The 15933-nt window shown below is 43.7% G+C and overlaps 1 protein-coding gene across 4 annotated transcripts in view; it reads right to left on the bottom strand.

Moving 5' to 3' along the window:
* Positions 1-15933, bottom strand: part of sema5ba (sema domain, seven thrombospondin repeats (type 1 and type 1-like), transmembrane domain (TM) and short cytoplasmic domain, (semaphorin) 5Ba) — a 111512-nt gene that overhangs the window by 48150 nt on the left and 47429 nt on the right. For 3 of the 4 annotated variants that reach the window (XM_006636343.3, XM_015358573.2, XM_015358574.2), the window contains exons 2-4: positions 12826-13035; positions 1937-2036; positions 544-589 (exon numbers count right to left, since the gene is read on the bottom strand). In XM_006636343.3, coding sequence (XP_006636406.2) covers positions 544-589; positions 1937-2036; positions 12826-12979 — 300 coding nt within the window. In that variant the 5' untranslated portion in view covers positions 12980-13035. Of the gene's footprint in view, positions 1-543; positions 590-1936; positions 2037-3225; positions 3305-12825; positions 13036-15933 lie in introns of those variants that run through there. The other variant, XM_069196416.1, reaches the window with a different exon arrangement.

Raw genomic sequence — 15933 nt, forward strand, 5'->3', positions numbered from 1 at the left:
ATAAGAAAGTCATTTTAATGGCTTCCCCTTATGTTAGGGTGTAACAGAAACTAGGTAAAGTTTTAACCCAACAACCGGTTGCCACCGCCAGACAGTCCTGAAGTTAAAAGACTGTCACTGACCCCCTAGGGCTGCAACTGCATTGAAAAATAAGATTGCCATGGAGACCTGAACATTCCACTCAGCCTCACCAATCCCGCTGGAGAGAAGCTGGGCACTTCCAGCAGGAAAACCCTGAGTTAGCGAAAGAGACAGTGTCTGAATGAGGCTAGAGCAGGGGTGTCCAGTCCTGCTCCTGGAGGGCCTGGCCGACTGGAGGGTTGTTGTCTTCTCTTTCGAGACCAGCCACGCCTGCTGGGATAAAACTGCAAAACTGGCCCCGTCGAGCCAGCAACCAGCTGGTTCAAGAGCCGAGGTGAAACTAAACGAAAACCTGTAGACACCCCAGCCCCCCCAAGACCAGAGCTGGACATCCCACCCTGCGCTCAACTCCATAAAGGCCGGACTTTGTGCTGATCAAAACCAAGGTGCAGTTGTACCTACCTGTATAAGGGACACATTGTTGAGACTTAATCTGAAGAGGTAGTTTCTGCAGAAAAGGGGAAAAAAAACATTAGATACAACAGAAGTGATACTTTAATTTCACAACAATCACAATCACACTCACACAGCAAAGTAATGCCTAAACACAATACTGGAAGCTTACAGAAATGCACGCACAAGATAAGATGAATTACTAGGCAATGCTGTTATTCATCCGAGCACTATACAGTTAGGATATTTTAATCATGTGAATAAGAACCATCACATCAGTATGGAGATTATCCTTCAACGCTGGAGATTCATAACCTCTTTGAAAGCATGTTCCTCGTGTATTCAATCACATTCCACAAAACTACAGCCCATGTCTGTGATGCACATCTGCTGAATGTAAACAAACGCCTGTAAAGCCACTGACTTAAAAGCATCACAAAGAAATTCTCAAATGTGTGCAAATTAACTTGGGATACTTGGTCTTTCAAGAAACTTAGTTTTAGCTCAGGGGAGTCTGTCAAGTCAATACTCTGCCCCGGATATCAAGGAAACTGACTGCAAACACTGTAGTGGCAAAACTCTTGTAGAGTTCAGCATGACGGCAGCTGTGTGCATCATGAATCCCATGCTTTCTTCCTACAAAGTAAAGCCCTCTTCAATCATTTACATCTTTGATCAAACCCTTGGCAACAGTTTTGAATGACTGCAGCATTCAGGTCAATAAATCATTCGGCACGTTAGCTGTATGGTAAAGTACACTGAACTCTCGACTGGAGCACCAGAGATCATCATGGAAGAAAGGGGGCAGTTTAGAAACGGAGGACAACAGAGGAGCCCCGACAGGTTCAAGTCCCTGCTGCACACGCTGCTCTTGGACTTTACCACAGCTGCCCCAGTGCACCCGGCTAACCATTGGGGAGGGGGGGGTAGAGGAATCGTATGCTTTCAGTCCACCCCTGCAACGGTAATCAGACTGAGCTCTGGCCCAAAGAGCCGCCGTGTGCCCATGTGACATTTTTAACCTTGCCTCATAAACATCTTTGTGGCTAAGGGATAACTGGTGCAACCACAGGACTGCTTGTTTCTTTCATTTCTAAACATACACACACACACACATCCAAATCCTAATAGTGCAATTGTTTTTGTCTAGCAGCTGACAAAAAATAATTATCAGGCAACAGCAGAAGAACTGAAAAACAATAATAATGAAAACAAATCTCTCTAAAGCCTGACTTTTGCAGGCGGACACTTGGATAGCTCTGGAGAGAGAGGGGTCCTGCGCCCGGTATTGGCACGGCATTTCACCACCCCACCTTCAAGTTCACATGGTGCTAGTCATTAGGTTTCTTATTCCTAATTAATGAAAGCCCCTCGTTAGATTACGGCATTGCGGCTTAAATACCTGGCTCCAACTATCAGTTGGCTCCTGGTGATGTCCAGTGCCAGCTGTGAGTAATCCTGAACCCCAGGGTAACTGAAATTAGACATCCAGGGTCTCAGCGCTGTAGGAAACCAAAAGAGAAAGGAACGTGTAACTGAATATATTGGGTGGAAAAAGGAGAAACCCTACTGCACGGAAACCAAGTGCCTTGGAGTCTTCCTGTTCTCGTACGAATAAGCGTCTTCAAGTCCCTTCCCCAGGGCTGCCAAGGCACAGCATTGACATCACTTTATTTTTTCCGAAGCCTTTGAGCTGCCTGCCTTAAACCCTAATCTTCCAGATCCGCCTCAGTATGGTGAGCTGTTATTGAGATACCAAAGACATCAGATTAATAGATCTCCCCCACTCTCCTGTGCTGACATGCTGAAAACATGGGAGGTGAAGAGAAAGGGCTGTAGCCTAAACAATGCAAGCTGCTCACGTGCAAAGTGCTCCTTAAACCAAAAGGCACTCGGTCATCACAGTAATGAGCAAAGCCTCGCTGTAGAGAACTTCATTTTGAAACTCCAGGAAGGAAGCCCTAGATAACGCAGAAACTTATTCTTAGAAAAAACTATGAAAAAATACATTGTGCTGTATTTTTAAAAGACCTACTTGATGTCCTTTGACCTGAGCTTGCTTATCTAAATGAATTTCACTGTGAAAAAAAAATGATTATCTGTTGTTGCGGAGCACTTCCTAATCAAAGCTGCTGATGCCTTCTGTGATCGAACATCAAAGTAACAGTTTTTGTTTATTATCACAGCAACACTGTGCAATACGTTTATGGAAAACGCCAGTCCCTGCTTATAACACATCTTATGCATCATATTTCACAAAACATTTGTATTTATTTTTAAACAAACACAGGGTAAATCACAAGAAACAGTTTGAAGTCAATTAATATCTACTAATTGCTAGGCAGTTTATGTACTAACAAAAATCAAGCATTATTTATATCAATGAAGAGACAAGAATAAAATGCATTTCAAGTTTTGTTGTATCAAACTACCAATCCCATTCCACCAATTCTCCAAAAACAAATCTGCACATTATTTGTAACAGGTGCGAACTTGTTTTCATAATGACATTCATCAGTGAAAGTGGATGCAATCTGCAATCTCATTAAGAAGCAGCAAAGAGTTTACACGAAGATGAACCTGTGTGTTTGTGTGTGTGTGTGTGTGTATTTTTTATATGAAGTAGACTTCCATTAAATACAGTGGATTATCTTATGAGAAATACAGCTCTGCACAATACAATAGGCTTACCAGATTTGTCTGGCCTTTCTTGCGAAATTGTAACTTCAACACAGAGCAAGATATCATCCGTTAATGTCACAACATTTGGTGAAGAAACCCTCTGCACGGTCTTAACCAGTTTCACAGGCAAAAAAAACATCAGTACTTGATTGAAACCACATGGGTTACACTATCAACCATATTCCTCGAGATAAGGGCTGTGAGAGGAGTGTCTGGTATTTCTCACTCAGCAAGACTCATCTTTTATAGTGATTCAATACTTGCACTCTGGTTTCTTCTACACTAAGACTACCTTCACGAGTCTTTCCACAGCACAATATCCTGTCAGGTATGGCCTTCACAGTTTCACTGTAAGAACACTGCTAAAAGTATAAATAAACACTATAAAACAGAACTCCATGGAAAGCCTGCAAGCAAGGAACTGAGAAGCGGTGTTCTAATAATCGGGAAGACAGGGCTACAAGTCAACTGCACTTTATTTTTTCTCCTCCTGAGAAAAACGCAGCGTTAGAACACTTGACACTGGTGTGGGCTCCGGAATCCTGTTCTGACCGCCATACAGACCACTTACAGAGGCTACCAAACGTATTCGCGGATTGTTTCACATTTTACATTGTTACAGTACAGAATCACAGGGTATTTATACGGGACGTTTTGGCATCTATTGATCCAAAACACCCTATAATGTCAAAGTGAAAACAAAATTCTACAGATCGCCCTAAATTCATTATAAATCTGAAACGGAAAATAAGTGATTTCATAAGTATTCACTCTATTTACTACGACGCACATAAATGGGCTCTGGTGCAACCAAATGTCTTTAGAAGTCACATAATTAGTTGAAAGGTGTCCTCCTGTGTGTAATTAGGGTGTTTTACATGGGTTCAAGATTAATATACACCTATCTCTAGGAGGTCCCACAGTTCACTATACAGCTCCCAATAAAATCATGAAGACTGAGGATCTGTAAAATTTGTAAAATAGTGTTTTCTGTCAATCAATAGCAAAAACTCAGTGAAATACATTATGATTCCATATTGTAATACAATACGATGGAAAGAAGTCCAAGGGGGGTGAATACTTTTGATAGGCACTGTACAGTATATGGATTACTTATCTTCCATGCTGCACTACTGCCCTACTCCTTCACTCTGAGGGTCACCTGCACTGCTGGGACTTCTTCGGTCCCAGCAGGGCAGGTTTTATCCAACTGGTCTAGCAACTCGTCCAGAATCAAGGCATCTGCTGCTCAAATAAACAACATTGCGAACTGTAGTTTTAGAGCATATGCCCCGATTCTGCTTTATTACTGTTAATGAGCGAAACGTAATAATAGTGTGAATTGCTCATGCTAATCCACAATGTAATACGTACTGTGCCATTTTCTTACATACATCAGTAAAGCGTCTTGTATCTACTGTAAATGAGACAAAGACTTTCAACAAATGAATTATTAAACAGGTCGTATTTTTGTATTTTGGTACTTACCACAAAGCTGACTACAATCATTCATAATTCATTAGGTAAAGAAACAGCAGATACGTTAAGAGGCGATTGGCGTGACTGGAGTCCCCCCACCACCAAGCTGTTCTTCCCACACAAACGCCCGCTAACCGGTGACTGGAGAGTTTCCTTTACCACACTTCCCAGCATCAGTTTGGCTTCTGCATTTCGAAAAACGAGACCCATAACGGCACACTCAAGGCTTCTGGCACACAAACCACTGGAGGAGCTGGCGAGACTCCGGCAGATCCATCCACCCATCGTGCTCCTAAAAGGAAGCCTGGGATTGGCAAGGGGAAGAGAGGACAGCAGGGAGGGGAAGTGCAGAGCACAGTGCTGACAGGTGCAGTTTGTTTTTCAGGATGGATGGGTTTTGATAAGCAGGGGCTTCCAAAGACCCCCTGCTCCAAGATGATAGGAAAACCACAGTCGCAGCCCCACGGAGCAATACACTACATATTCTAATTTAATGGAAGATAAGGGGAAAAAGAGCTATCATTTGCAATTGTCCCACCAGAATATTTACAGTTTGTGGAAAGAGGAAAAACATGCCTCGATTCCAAAATGCTTGTTCTGAGAATCTAAACTTGGACGGACAGAAAAATGAAATCAATTGCTGTGGATTTAAACAAGCAAGTTTTCCTGCCATAAAAAAAAATTGAACAGACTTCATATTGTGTATTTTCACCCAAGTCCCACTTTTTAGCAGCTGGCGTTACCTTTGTAAGGGAATTCTGAAAGCAGTTTGTTCAGCTACTGTAATTATAAGTGGTTACATAACTGTAGCAGTTTGTTCACTTCATAAAATGTAACTTCAGGGGCTACAAATCAAAATCATACACAATAAAGAGGAATAAATATCTGTATTCAACTTTGCCCAAGGGAGATTTTAAGTATGATATTTAAGTTGATGGATGATAATGCATTTTTCATCAATACAAGAAAGTTGTAATGATGCATTAGTGACCAGATCTGCTTGAGGACGTGTGGTGCCTCGCAGAAATTCAAAGGCTATAATTCATAACCTTTATCTCTCGCCTGGACAGAATTAAAACACTCTTTTAATTCAACAAAATCCTAATGGCTTCCCTGCGGGCCCAAAGATTTTAATGTTGGTTATCTTTCAGAGAGTCCAATATAAAGATGAAAATAAGAACCCCCCCAAAAATAATTGAAAACATATTGTAGCATTTGCACATAAAAGCCAATGGATTTTAAGGTTAACTAACATGGCATCAAGCTAAATTCTGTACTGTATACATCTGGCACAAAGTAATGCATGCAAAAGCAGATGTATTCAGTGCAAAACCATGTCTTCCCAAGAATCGCATCTTATCAGTCACATACGCATCTTCTGCTTTCTGAATGAATTGGAAATACAGTGCAGCTCTGATGGATATGCAGTGCAATTTGTGTGTTTTTCTGTATTGATGCTGACCTTGCAGATAGTGCTGACAAGACACAAGCATCAATTTCCTTTCATAAAACCCCTGACCCTTTGGAGACAGCAGTCAATTATCATGTGGCTATAAGGACCAAGCCCAACAGACAAGGAAATGCTACATGCCAAACAGGGTACAGAGGACAGGGACAGAAGCAATACTTATACAGTACATCTACTTATAAGAGTAGAAACAGAACTCAAGTCACGTGTCTTACATACCCAATTTACAAATGGAGGTCAAATTATGTAGGTTTAACACGTTATGCTCAGTCCATCCAAAATAAGGCTATACAGCTAAATTTGTGTAGCATTACAGAAAAGCAATCAGAATAAGTGGCAAAACAACCTTTAAGCAGAAGAATGCTGCCGATAGTTCTGGACATGGTGCTGATCAGATCTCCTGACTATGCCTGAAGTGTACTGCAGCTCGAGAATGAAGACCGTCACATTTATAAAGCATTAAGCTTTGAACAGGTGCTCTTTCATCTTCGTCTAAAACCATCAGACAAATTCAACCCACACTGAGGATGTTACCAAAACAGATTTTATACTTTTGAGGAATTTCTTTACCTCTTTCTTTTAATAGTAGGAATGGTTAGGGCACAATAATGAAGCCTGTTTCAAAGGAATTGCTGAAAACAGGAACGAGTTAGAGGAAAATTGGAAATTTTTCCTCACATTGACTTTCCTTTAATCTAAACTTCTCTGATCTCTTAACATCCTACTTCATCCTTTACTGTTCCTTTTGTTCCATTCTACTTGCATTCAACTCTCTCATTTCTAAATAAAACTGTTTTCATTAAATCATATCAATTTTGTTTCAGACATCACAGCATAACACGTTATGATCACGGTAACTTAATGGTTCTCTCACTGGTTTTCCTGTATTTGCTTCAAAATGCTGGACCAACAGAGGCTTTTGCTAGTCATTTCTACCTTTAAAGGAACAAGTAATAGGCTTATTCCATGCTGAAAAAAAGAAGAAAGAAAATACAACGTTTCAGCTGTGGAGCCTTCTTCAGGTGTGAGCACCTCACACCTGAAGTGCTTACACCTGAAGAAGGCTCCACAGCTGAAATGTTGCAGCCTACACATGCTGACACAGCTACCCACCATTTCTACCTTTAGTGTTACAGCTCCAAACATCCCTGTCGGTTCCCTCTCCCCTATCAATGTGAGAAGAATTAAGATCTCTCATGAGAACCGCTTCTTCTTGGACAAACATGTATAATTGAAGTTGGGGGTCTCTAGCAACCTCCTAACACTTTTCATTTTGAATGTTCTTTATAAGTCAGATCCTGTATATGAAGACCTTTGATTCATCTAGGTAGTATTCGCCTGCCTGCTTTTTTTTTAATGAAAAGTGTGCGAATATTATCGACATCCACTTCCTTTATCTTTGAAATGCTGTGTATCCACCTGTATTCTTCATCATTTCTCTACATTAACCACATTTTCCAATTCCATACTGATCACATTAATACGGAAGCTTCTACATCTACATCTTGAAAGTTGTTCCAGATACTCCTGCAGTTCAAGCATATACACTTAACTGGCATTTTGATGGTTTATCACTTGGGTTCCCTTTTCAGCGCTAATCCCTGCATGGTCTTCCATTTCAGTGTAATTTTTTGGAATTTCTCTGTAGACCTTTGCACCCTTGGCCAACTGGTGCCCGCTGAATTTATATAATTCAGATATTGTGCCTGTACGAACAGCCTCTGACAGAGACCAGTTTTCAGTGACCGACCATGCCAAAGCCTTCTTCAGCACAGCATTTCTTCATGCATTGTGTTGAAAGGATTAACATTTGCAGTTCAAAGTCCAGGGGATGGGATATAGACAGTGCAGCTCTTCAAAAAAATATATTTTTGGAGACATTTCAAAAGCACAGTAACTATGTGGCAAGAAAGAATAACTCTCTTCTTTGAAGGCTTTTCTTGTGTTTTCCTTGAAATTGATTTGTCTATGTGCACTGGGACACAGGGGGACTGGTGAGGAATCAATGTCCCCTCTGGGACTGGGAACTGAATATGAATCTGGGAATTCAAAAGCTGAAACAGTCGCTATCCTCTTTTATTCACCACATATTGACACCTGTCACCGAAGGGACATCACCGAGATAGCCAGAACTTCTCACAAAGTAGCTATTTAATGGACAGATCGATAATTGCATGATCTATTATTAAAATAGAATGAGGGCCATCCCATCTGCCAATTAGTCTGAGTAAATCATATGCAGCTTCAACTTCACAAGATCTGATCCCATATGGCATTTACCACCAGTATAAAAAACAGCCTTTTTTTCCCTTTGAAGAGCCCCGCGCCATTGAAAATATTTAGAACTGCTGTAGCTTCCTGGAGAAAAGAGACAGTGGGATTTAGGATGCGTTTTGTAGGCCAGACAATCTATTGCTAATTACAGTTTATGACTGCTCTGTAGTACAGCACAGCGGCTCCGCACGCCTCCTTTCTTCAGCAACAATTACAGTTATTTCAGTAACGCAGGCAACGCAGACTGAAAAGGCCGAACACTAACGCTGAGTGGAATAACAGCGCACATTCTCCTTTCTTAAGCAGTGATGGGCCTTAGAACACTTGCCTTTCAAAATTCTTGGAACATTAAAAATATATATATATATATTCCACTACTCTAGCATGCTTTGCTTCCATTATTGACTCTGTTGGAATATTTGGCGAATGTCTGATTTTTGGCAGTCTTGCTCTTGGGATTGAGGAGTGTAGATGGCTGGCAGACTCTTGGTAGCATGCACCACACCGCGCAGAAGGTGACAGGTTTGCAATGCTAGTCTGAAAGTCCAGCATCCACCCACCCCCCTCAAGACAACCAACAGGAAAGGCTTACACAATCTAGCGATACAAAGAGAACTGAGAAATACAACTGTGAAGCTCCAATCCAAAATTCCAGGTGTGCACGTGGAGCACTGCAGAATGGTAGGATAGCCATCACTGCCCTGACTTCAATGTAGCAATGCTACTATTTCCGAACCGGGAATGATCCATACCACATCCCTGTTTGCTATGTTCAACATTTCCCCCTCTTCCTCTCTGGGATGCCTCAGCCAGACTGCACCAAGCACTGTGTTCTTTGATCACCACTGTTCCCGATCACCCATTGCCAGCAGTGGTACGAGTCCTGTCAAGCGCCAGAATGAGAATTTATAGGAATGCATTTCCTGCGCAGGTGCCCGCACTCCCCGACGGCAGGCCAAGTAGCGCGTTTCCATTTGCATTGCCAGGGAAGTGCTGTGAAATGGGGCATGACAGCACCTGGAAAGCACCAGTTGGTCTTGGCAGGGCTCTGTGCCTTATGGTAGCTTGTCATGCCCAGTGGTGCATCCGATATCCAGAAACACACCTCGGTCGTGGCTTGGATGGTGACCGGCACATCTGGTCTTGGGATGCCTGATCAAGGACAGGAACTGACAGAATCCCAGGCTGGGATGCAATGAATTGAATAGACACTAGATTGGATGCCCAGATTAGCATCCAATCGTACTTTGGAAATAACTAATCATAACTATTGTCAAAGGCACTCCACCAGATATGAATTCATGTACCAAAAGCATAGCGCTAGTTGGCTTATTGCTTAAAGCAAACACCTGGAGCTGTTGAGAAAACAAGCTGATCACAAAGAAAATGATGCAAGCTTTTAACTTTAAAGGGAATTGGATTTAGTTTTTCACTTCAGTCTTTGTTTTGAAACCAAGTCAGCTACAATAGCTTGTGGCGGATGACGTGGACTTGTTCTTTTTGGCAGACATCTAGTTGAGAATCGGATCAAGTGTCAGTTACCTATTTACTCTAGAACTTCAATTACACATCTGGATGGGGACTACTGCTTTTAATACAAGATAAAATGTTTTGCACTGCTTAGGTGATTGAACTGTCAGTCTGGTCAAGCTTCCAAGATGATAATATAGCCTTTTGATTAAACATAAATATCAGCTGTGCTTGTGTGTGTAGTATTTCAGTTTCAACAACACTAACAATGCAGCACTGGCACCGTTTGACTCATTGTGTACAGTGGCTCCATGCCAACTTCATACTTCATAGTTGGCAGGTACAGTGTGACATATGAGTCATTGCATTTCTGACAAAAACTGGGGGCCCACATTAACCAAAATGGGAGCCTCTTTTCTCATAATCATTTTATGAGCCAATGCATTAAAAGAATTGAAACATCGCAAGTTTTATCAATTACCAAAGCCTTGTCAAGCTTGCACCTGACAAGCCTGTGAAATATTTTTTTAATCCCACATGCCTTATGCCTTACACAAATTTGAGGGAAAAAAAAAAATCACACAAACCTCTGCTCAAAACTTGTTCAGCCAATGAATACCAGTCTTTATGGTACTGTATATATAGTTTAATTACACGAACAACAGGACAGACATGTAAAAATGGTTCCTGAGACAATCAAGATTCCCACCAGACTGTCACTATTTCCTTTGCCGCATTCTTAGCAGATTTTGAAAGTATCATTGCCGTATAAATTTAACACGCATCATACCTCCATAAATCTAGAGGGTCAACCGACTTCAATTTTCTATCCACTCAGACACGCACTGTGCCTGCTGGGGGATTCGCCTTCCTGACTGAATCGGAGAAGACTGCTGCATCTCTTCACACCTCACGCGTTGCAGTGATGCCTGTGAAGCATCAGCTGGTGGCGAAACAAACCTGCTGTTGCAATGCGCTCCTGCTGTTCAAGGACTGTTTACCCAATGAACTGCAAACCACCTGGCTCTTGGGGTTTTAAACGGGAGGAGTCAGAAAGGTTACAGACGGGATGGCCGGCCTGCGGCAGCCAAGTGTTCATGGCGTTGGCATTTTCTGATCCCTGGATGTTCTTCTCTTTGCGAGGCAGAGTTCACCACGCATTAGATTGTTCACCCACTAACTAGGAGCTGGGGATAAACTGCCGTGAGACAAGTTAGTTCTACCTACTGCTGATGTGCTACTTCAGTACGAGCGGAACCACAGGATCATACATTGGGTGTCCCTGCTTGGCTGAGGAGCCAGAGGTGTGAAGTTCCCCCTGTGAGATTAATGCCAGAACACCTCTCAGTCAGAATCCTCCCTAAATTGAATCAGCTCACAGGGTACAGTGGTGCCTTATAAGCCCTTATAAAATACATCCTGTAGCTCTAGCTGCTCTTCTGGAAAAATCCACAGTTCACCCATAATTAAAGTGAACAGGGACTTGCTTGAAAGCCTTCAAAATGGGTTGTTGTTGTTTTCTAGCTAATTAGCGGCAATTTTATTCCGGGAGACCAGCACTGTCGGTAATGTAATTGTAATTACAAGGAACACGCAGGTACAATGAGGAAAAGCAGGTTGAACTCCTAAAATGACAATGAGCCTAGCACAAGTCAGAAGGGCTGTGCAAAACACAAACGAAATGAAATGTTAAAAAGCAGCACACAGACAGTGTGGATCAAGAGCAGCAATGTAAAAACTATAGCAGGATGCAGTTGAGAGCAGAGAGATCGCAGGTGCAGTATGAACGGACGAGTCTCGACCAGGCGCCAGAAGAGGAGCACTTCTGTCTTCTGTGGGCAGTTCATTCTATCACTGAGGAGGCAGAGGTTACAGTAACCTCTGTAGAAGAGGCTCTTGGGAGGGGAGGACAGGGTGAGAGGGGAGTGTAGTGCAGACAACAGTTCAGACAGTTCAGTCGTAGCAGGGTCTGGACTACAAGCCGGTAAAGAAGGAAGGAGTAGATTTTTCCCAACATTGCTCAAGAAGCAGCTACTGGATTGTGCCAGAGCAGACATGCGCTGGGAGAAGTTAAGACCGATGCTGAAGTACTTGACAGGGGGAGAGAGTGAGAGTGTGCTGGTGGAGTGGACCACAGAGGATAGCAAGAAGTCAAAACAAGTAGTGTAGACACTGATCAGTCTTCAGCGCGCACTGAAGAGTACAGGCAGTGAAAGCAGTTTCGATGGGCAGAAAAGGCCTTGTGGAGAGATAAATGGCCCCAGTATAAGTGGAAAGAGAGAGGACAGAACCAGTGGGGAGAGTAAGAGCAGCAAACAAGCTTCATCAGAGTCCAGCTCTGTGCGATCAGCAAGGTAGGAGGAGAACAGGGAGGCCAGCAAGTGTTAGCAGTGTTAGTTTTGCAGAAATCACAGGGGATAAAAATAGAGGAGATGGAGGCGTCACAACCCAAACGAAGAGTTTCGGCAACAGGCCAGAGAGCGGCGTTCGTCCAGTGTGCCGAACGAAGGCCGGACTCGAGGGCCAAGCAGTGAGAGCGGAGAGCTGGTGGTGCACAGCCCACTCCAGGGCCTTCGAGACCAAGGGGTGAGCGGTTTCAAAGAAAGGTATATTGCACACGTGTATAAACACTAAGGGAAACTGGGAGCAGAATAAAGGATAAACATGGATGGAAGACGACGGCGAGAGAGGTGGGATCTGAATGCAAGATATAGACTTGTTGCCTTGGGGCAGGAGCACAGGTCTCACGCGTGAACAAATGGGAAAAAATGGAAAAACGGACATTCACTGCTTTTACAAAATGTGCACAATTTCAAAAATGTTGCTCAACGTTCCGGGTGAGGAAATCGGCAGGACGTTCCGGCTGCCGAACAGCTGGTTTCTTCCTCTACCCTGCCGACTAGAGACCCTTCCCTCACCTGGGAAAGTAACCATGGGGTGCTCTCTCCTGGAGCACTGCTGCTCATGGTCGGCCGAGGGAGAGGACTGCTGGGAGACGGAGAGCTGGGCAGTCAGGAGCAGCAGCAGACAAGGTGCAGACAGGGAGACGGCCTCCCGCAGTGATACAACCATGGTGAAAGGGCCGTCTTGCAGTCTCTTAGCAGCCAGGGCAGGCCTTGGGGAAACACCTGAGGAAACAAAGGACACACAGGGATTACCAACAACGCAACGCATCCGGCCTGGAGCGCATACCTACGGGCATGCGGTCAGCCAATTCTTCTGAGTGAATTTTAATACCGTATATGGATTCTGGAGCCCATTGCACCTGGAACACCGAGTAGCAGGCTTGCTGCACGAATGATAAAACAAAGTGGTGTAAATCATGTTGGGACATGAGGATGCACTTTAGCGAAGATGGTCGAGTGGGGAGTTCCGTCAGCGTGCATCTGAAGAAGGTTCTGCAGCCCAAACAAAAGGGATTCTCCTTTCCATTTTTCAGCATTGAAGGACACTTGACTGAAGGCACTTCAAACTTGGTTAAGAAAGTTAAGTTCAAAGGCAAAAACTATTTCCATTTGCCATACAAATAATTAGCTCCCAGTACCTAAAAACAGGACAATGGAAGCCAGTCTAGAATTTTAGTGACCCAGCGTGGCCTAAAGCACTCTCCAATTACTCCAGTCATTATCTACTTCTCATTCTTCACTATTACAATGAATGCATGATTATTTAATGTAGAAATTGAACTCTTCAGTTTTTCGACGTGGAATGCAGAATTAATGTCTGTTCTTGTATTCCTAATTATGTCGGTCACCTTTTGCTGCACTTAAGTTGCATGCTGGGTCTGTAAAACCATGAAAATCTTAGTCTGAATATCTCCCTTGACAACACAGGTATTCAAATTCCACGTGGTTTCTGCGCTTGTGTCTGGTTAAGGATACGCAGAATTCCATTGTCACATTTCTCCCACATTCAATGAGCAAATTGGAAAAGAACTGGGAAAAAACAATGTCCTAATTGAAAGGGGGGTGTGTGTCTAGTTTGGAAATGAAGGCAGGGAGGGCTGTACAATTACAGCTATAAGGGAAGATTAAAGGATTAAAAAAAGCTGGAGGAGTTGTGCTCCCAGTGTAGACCACTGCACAGTGAAGTACAATAGTTAGCCTACTTCAGCTTCCCATGACTTATCCTTCACAAAATAAAAAAAAGTACAGATGGCATTTTTACATTTTACAAGAGGCTAATTCTGCAGAATTTCACATTTCCGTGTAGTTACGGCGGGTAATAAAGGACATTTTCCTTCCTTCATCTGATCCTTTTTTCATTCATAGTGGCAAAAAACTAAATGAATTACCATACCAGTTACAAGCAATGTATGTAGCCACTACCCTGTCTCAAAATAAATTGGCATCAATACCTAACATTCTTTTAAACATATTTATCTAAGACGTTAGCATGGGGGGCTCTCAGTCCAGTCATATTCAGATAAATTGAAACATCAATGAGAAATTATTAGCCTGGTCAAGTAGCAAATTGAGCCTTTTGCTGAACAATCACTCCACTATAGTTAGAAACTAATTAGGCAAAGATGGCGCTCATGGCTGAATGTAGTCATTAAAAAGTCCACACAATCTCATTATATACGAAGGAGGACAGCACTCAGTCATAAGAGTACTAATAGATCACACGTGCGGTAAGCCACCTTACTGGCAGAGAACTGTGAAATGACGGGACCTGTAAGTGTTCAGTAGAGTCATCGTGCTTGCAGGCTGGGCTGATCTGTTTACTATGTAAATCAAGCAAACTGGAAGCAAGAAGAAAGGCACACAAGCAAGGAAGAAGTCTGGGCCCTGTCTGGTCTCACCGCATTGTGAACAGGGGGTTATGCAGTTAAGGGGAAAAAAGCCACTGCTGGCCTTCAAGCCAGCAGGAAAAAAAGCAATCGGCTTCATTGTGTGGCAGAGGCAGAGACAACCCCCTCGCAATGCCATGACAACCCCGATGCTGCCTGCCGCTCATTACCGCGTGCAGCTGGGCTACGCAGTTATCAGCTGAACAATTCAGCCCGATGTTCAATTTGCTGCTAAATGAAAAAAGAATGGGGAAAAAAAAACAAACAAATCAAACCACTGATTCATACAAATGAACGCTAAAAGACGTGAGCTGCCACAGGGACAAAGTTGAGAACAGCTGGTGACAACGCAGGAAAGAGACGAAGCCTCACCATCCCCAGGCTTGAGCACAGCGACTGTTATTCATTCAATCCCTAAAGCACACTTCAGGCCCCATCCCCGACAGTGAGAGAACCCAGATAACATTTCCCAAGTGGATACCCAAGAGCTATTTATTATGCTGACTGATGTGCTGAGTATCTTATTTTCCTCCCCCAAGGAGAGCGCAGATCCTCCCCCGAACAAGCCCTGCGATAGGTGGACTTTACAGCAAGACTAGAGCACGCTCCAGGCTCGGCTCGGCGCTGGGACCTCATTGCACAAGTTGACAGCAGCAGCGCTCTGGAGTGCAGACCAGTCAGGGGCTCCGGATGAGTGTCCATTCATCACCTCCGAGAGCCCCAGCACTTAGCGCGGCGTTCCGGCCGGATACCGCAGGCACAGGCCACTCAAGGAGCTTCTCCCCATGACCCAGACCGCAGCCGGGACCGGCTGGCAAAGTGTCAGCGACGCGAGGAGACAGATCCTCTCTTTGACATGACAACGCATCATCCCTCCTCACGCGGGCTTACTGATGGGACGCCACTGAGCTTTTTATATCCCGAATGACAACCCCCCCCACCCCCACCCCCGCCTCCTAGCAGAAGAAATGGGGGAGGCCGCTTGCGCTTGAAGCACATAAAAAGATCATGCTTGAGAGCATCATGGTTTTATAGCACCAGTCAACAAGAGCCTGGGATGAGGCCTCGAAATGCAAAACACTATCTTGTCAGGTGTTAGCGCACTAACCACCGCTGACAGACAGAGGCTGCAAGTCCCGGGCTTGTCACTGTTGGTGCTAACCTGAAATCAAGGCAGCACCAAGAGTTTATCCAGAACGTGCAAGTCCATACTGTAGTGTGAATTAACACACAC

Source organism: Lepisosteus oculatus, chromosome 12 (genome assembly GCF_040954835.1).
Source record: "Lepisosteus oculatus isolate fLepOcu1 chromosome 12, fLepOcu1.hap2, whole genome shotgun sequence".
NCBI lineage: Eukaryota > Metazoa > Chordata > Actinopteri > Semionotiformes > Lepisosteidae > Lepisosteus > Lepisosteus oculatus.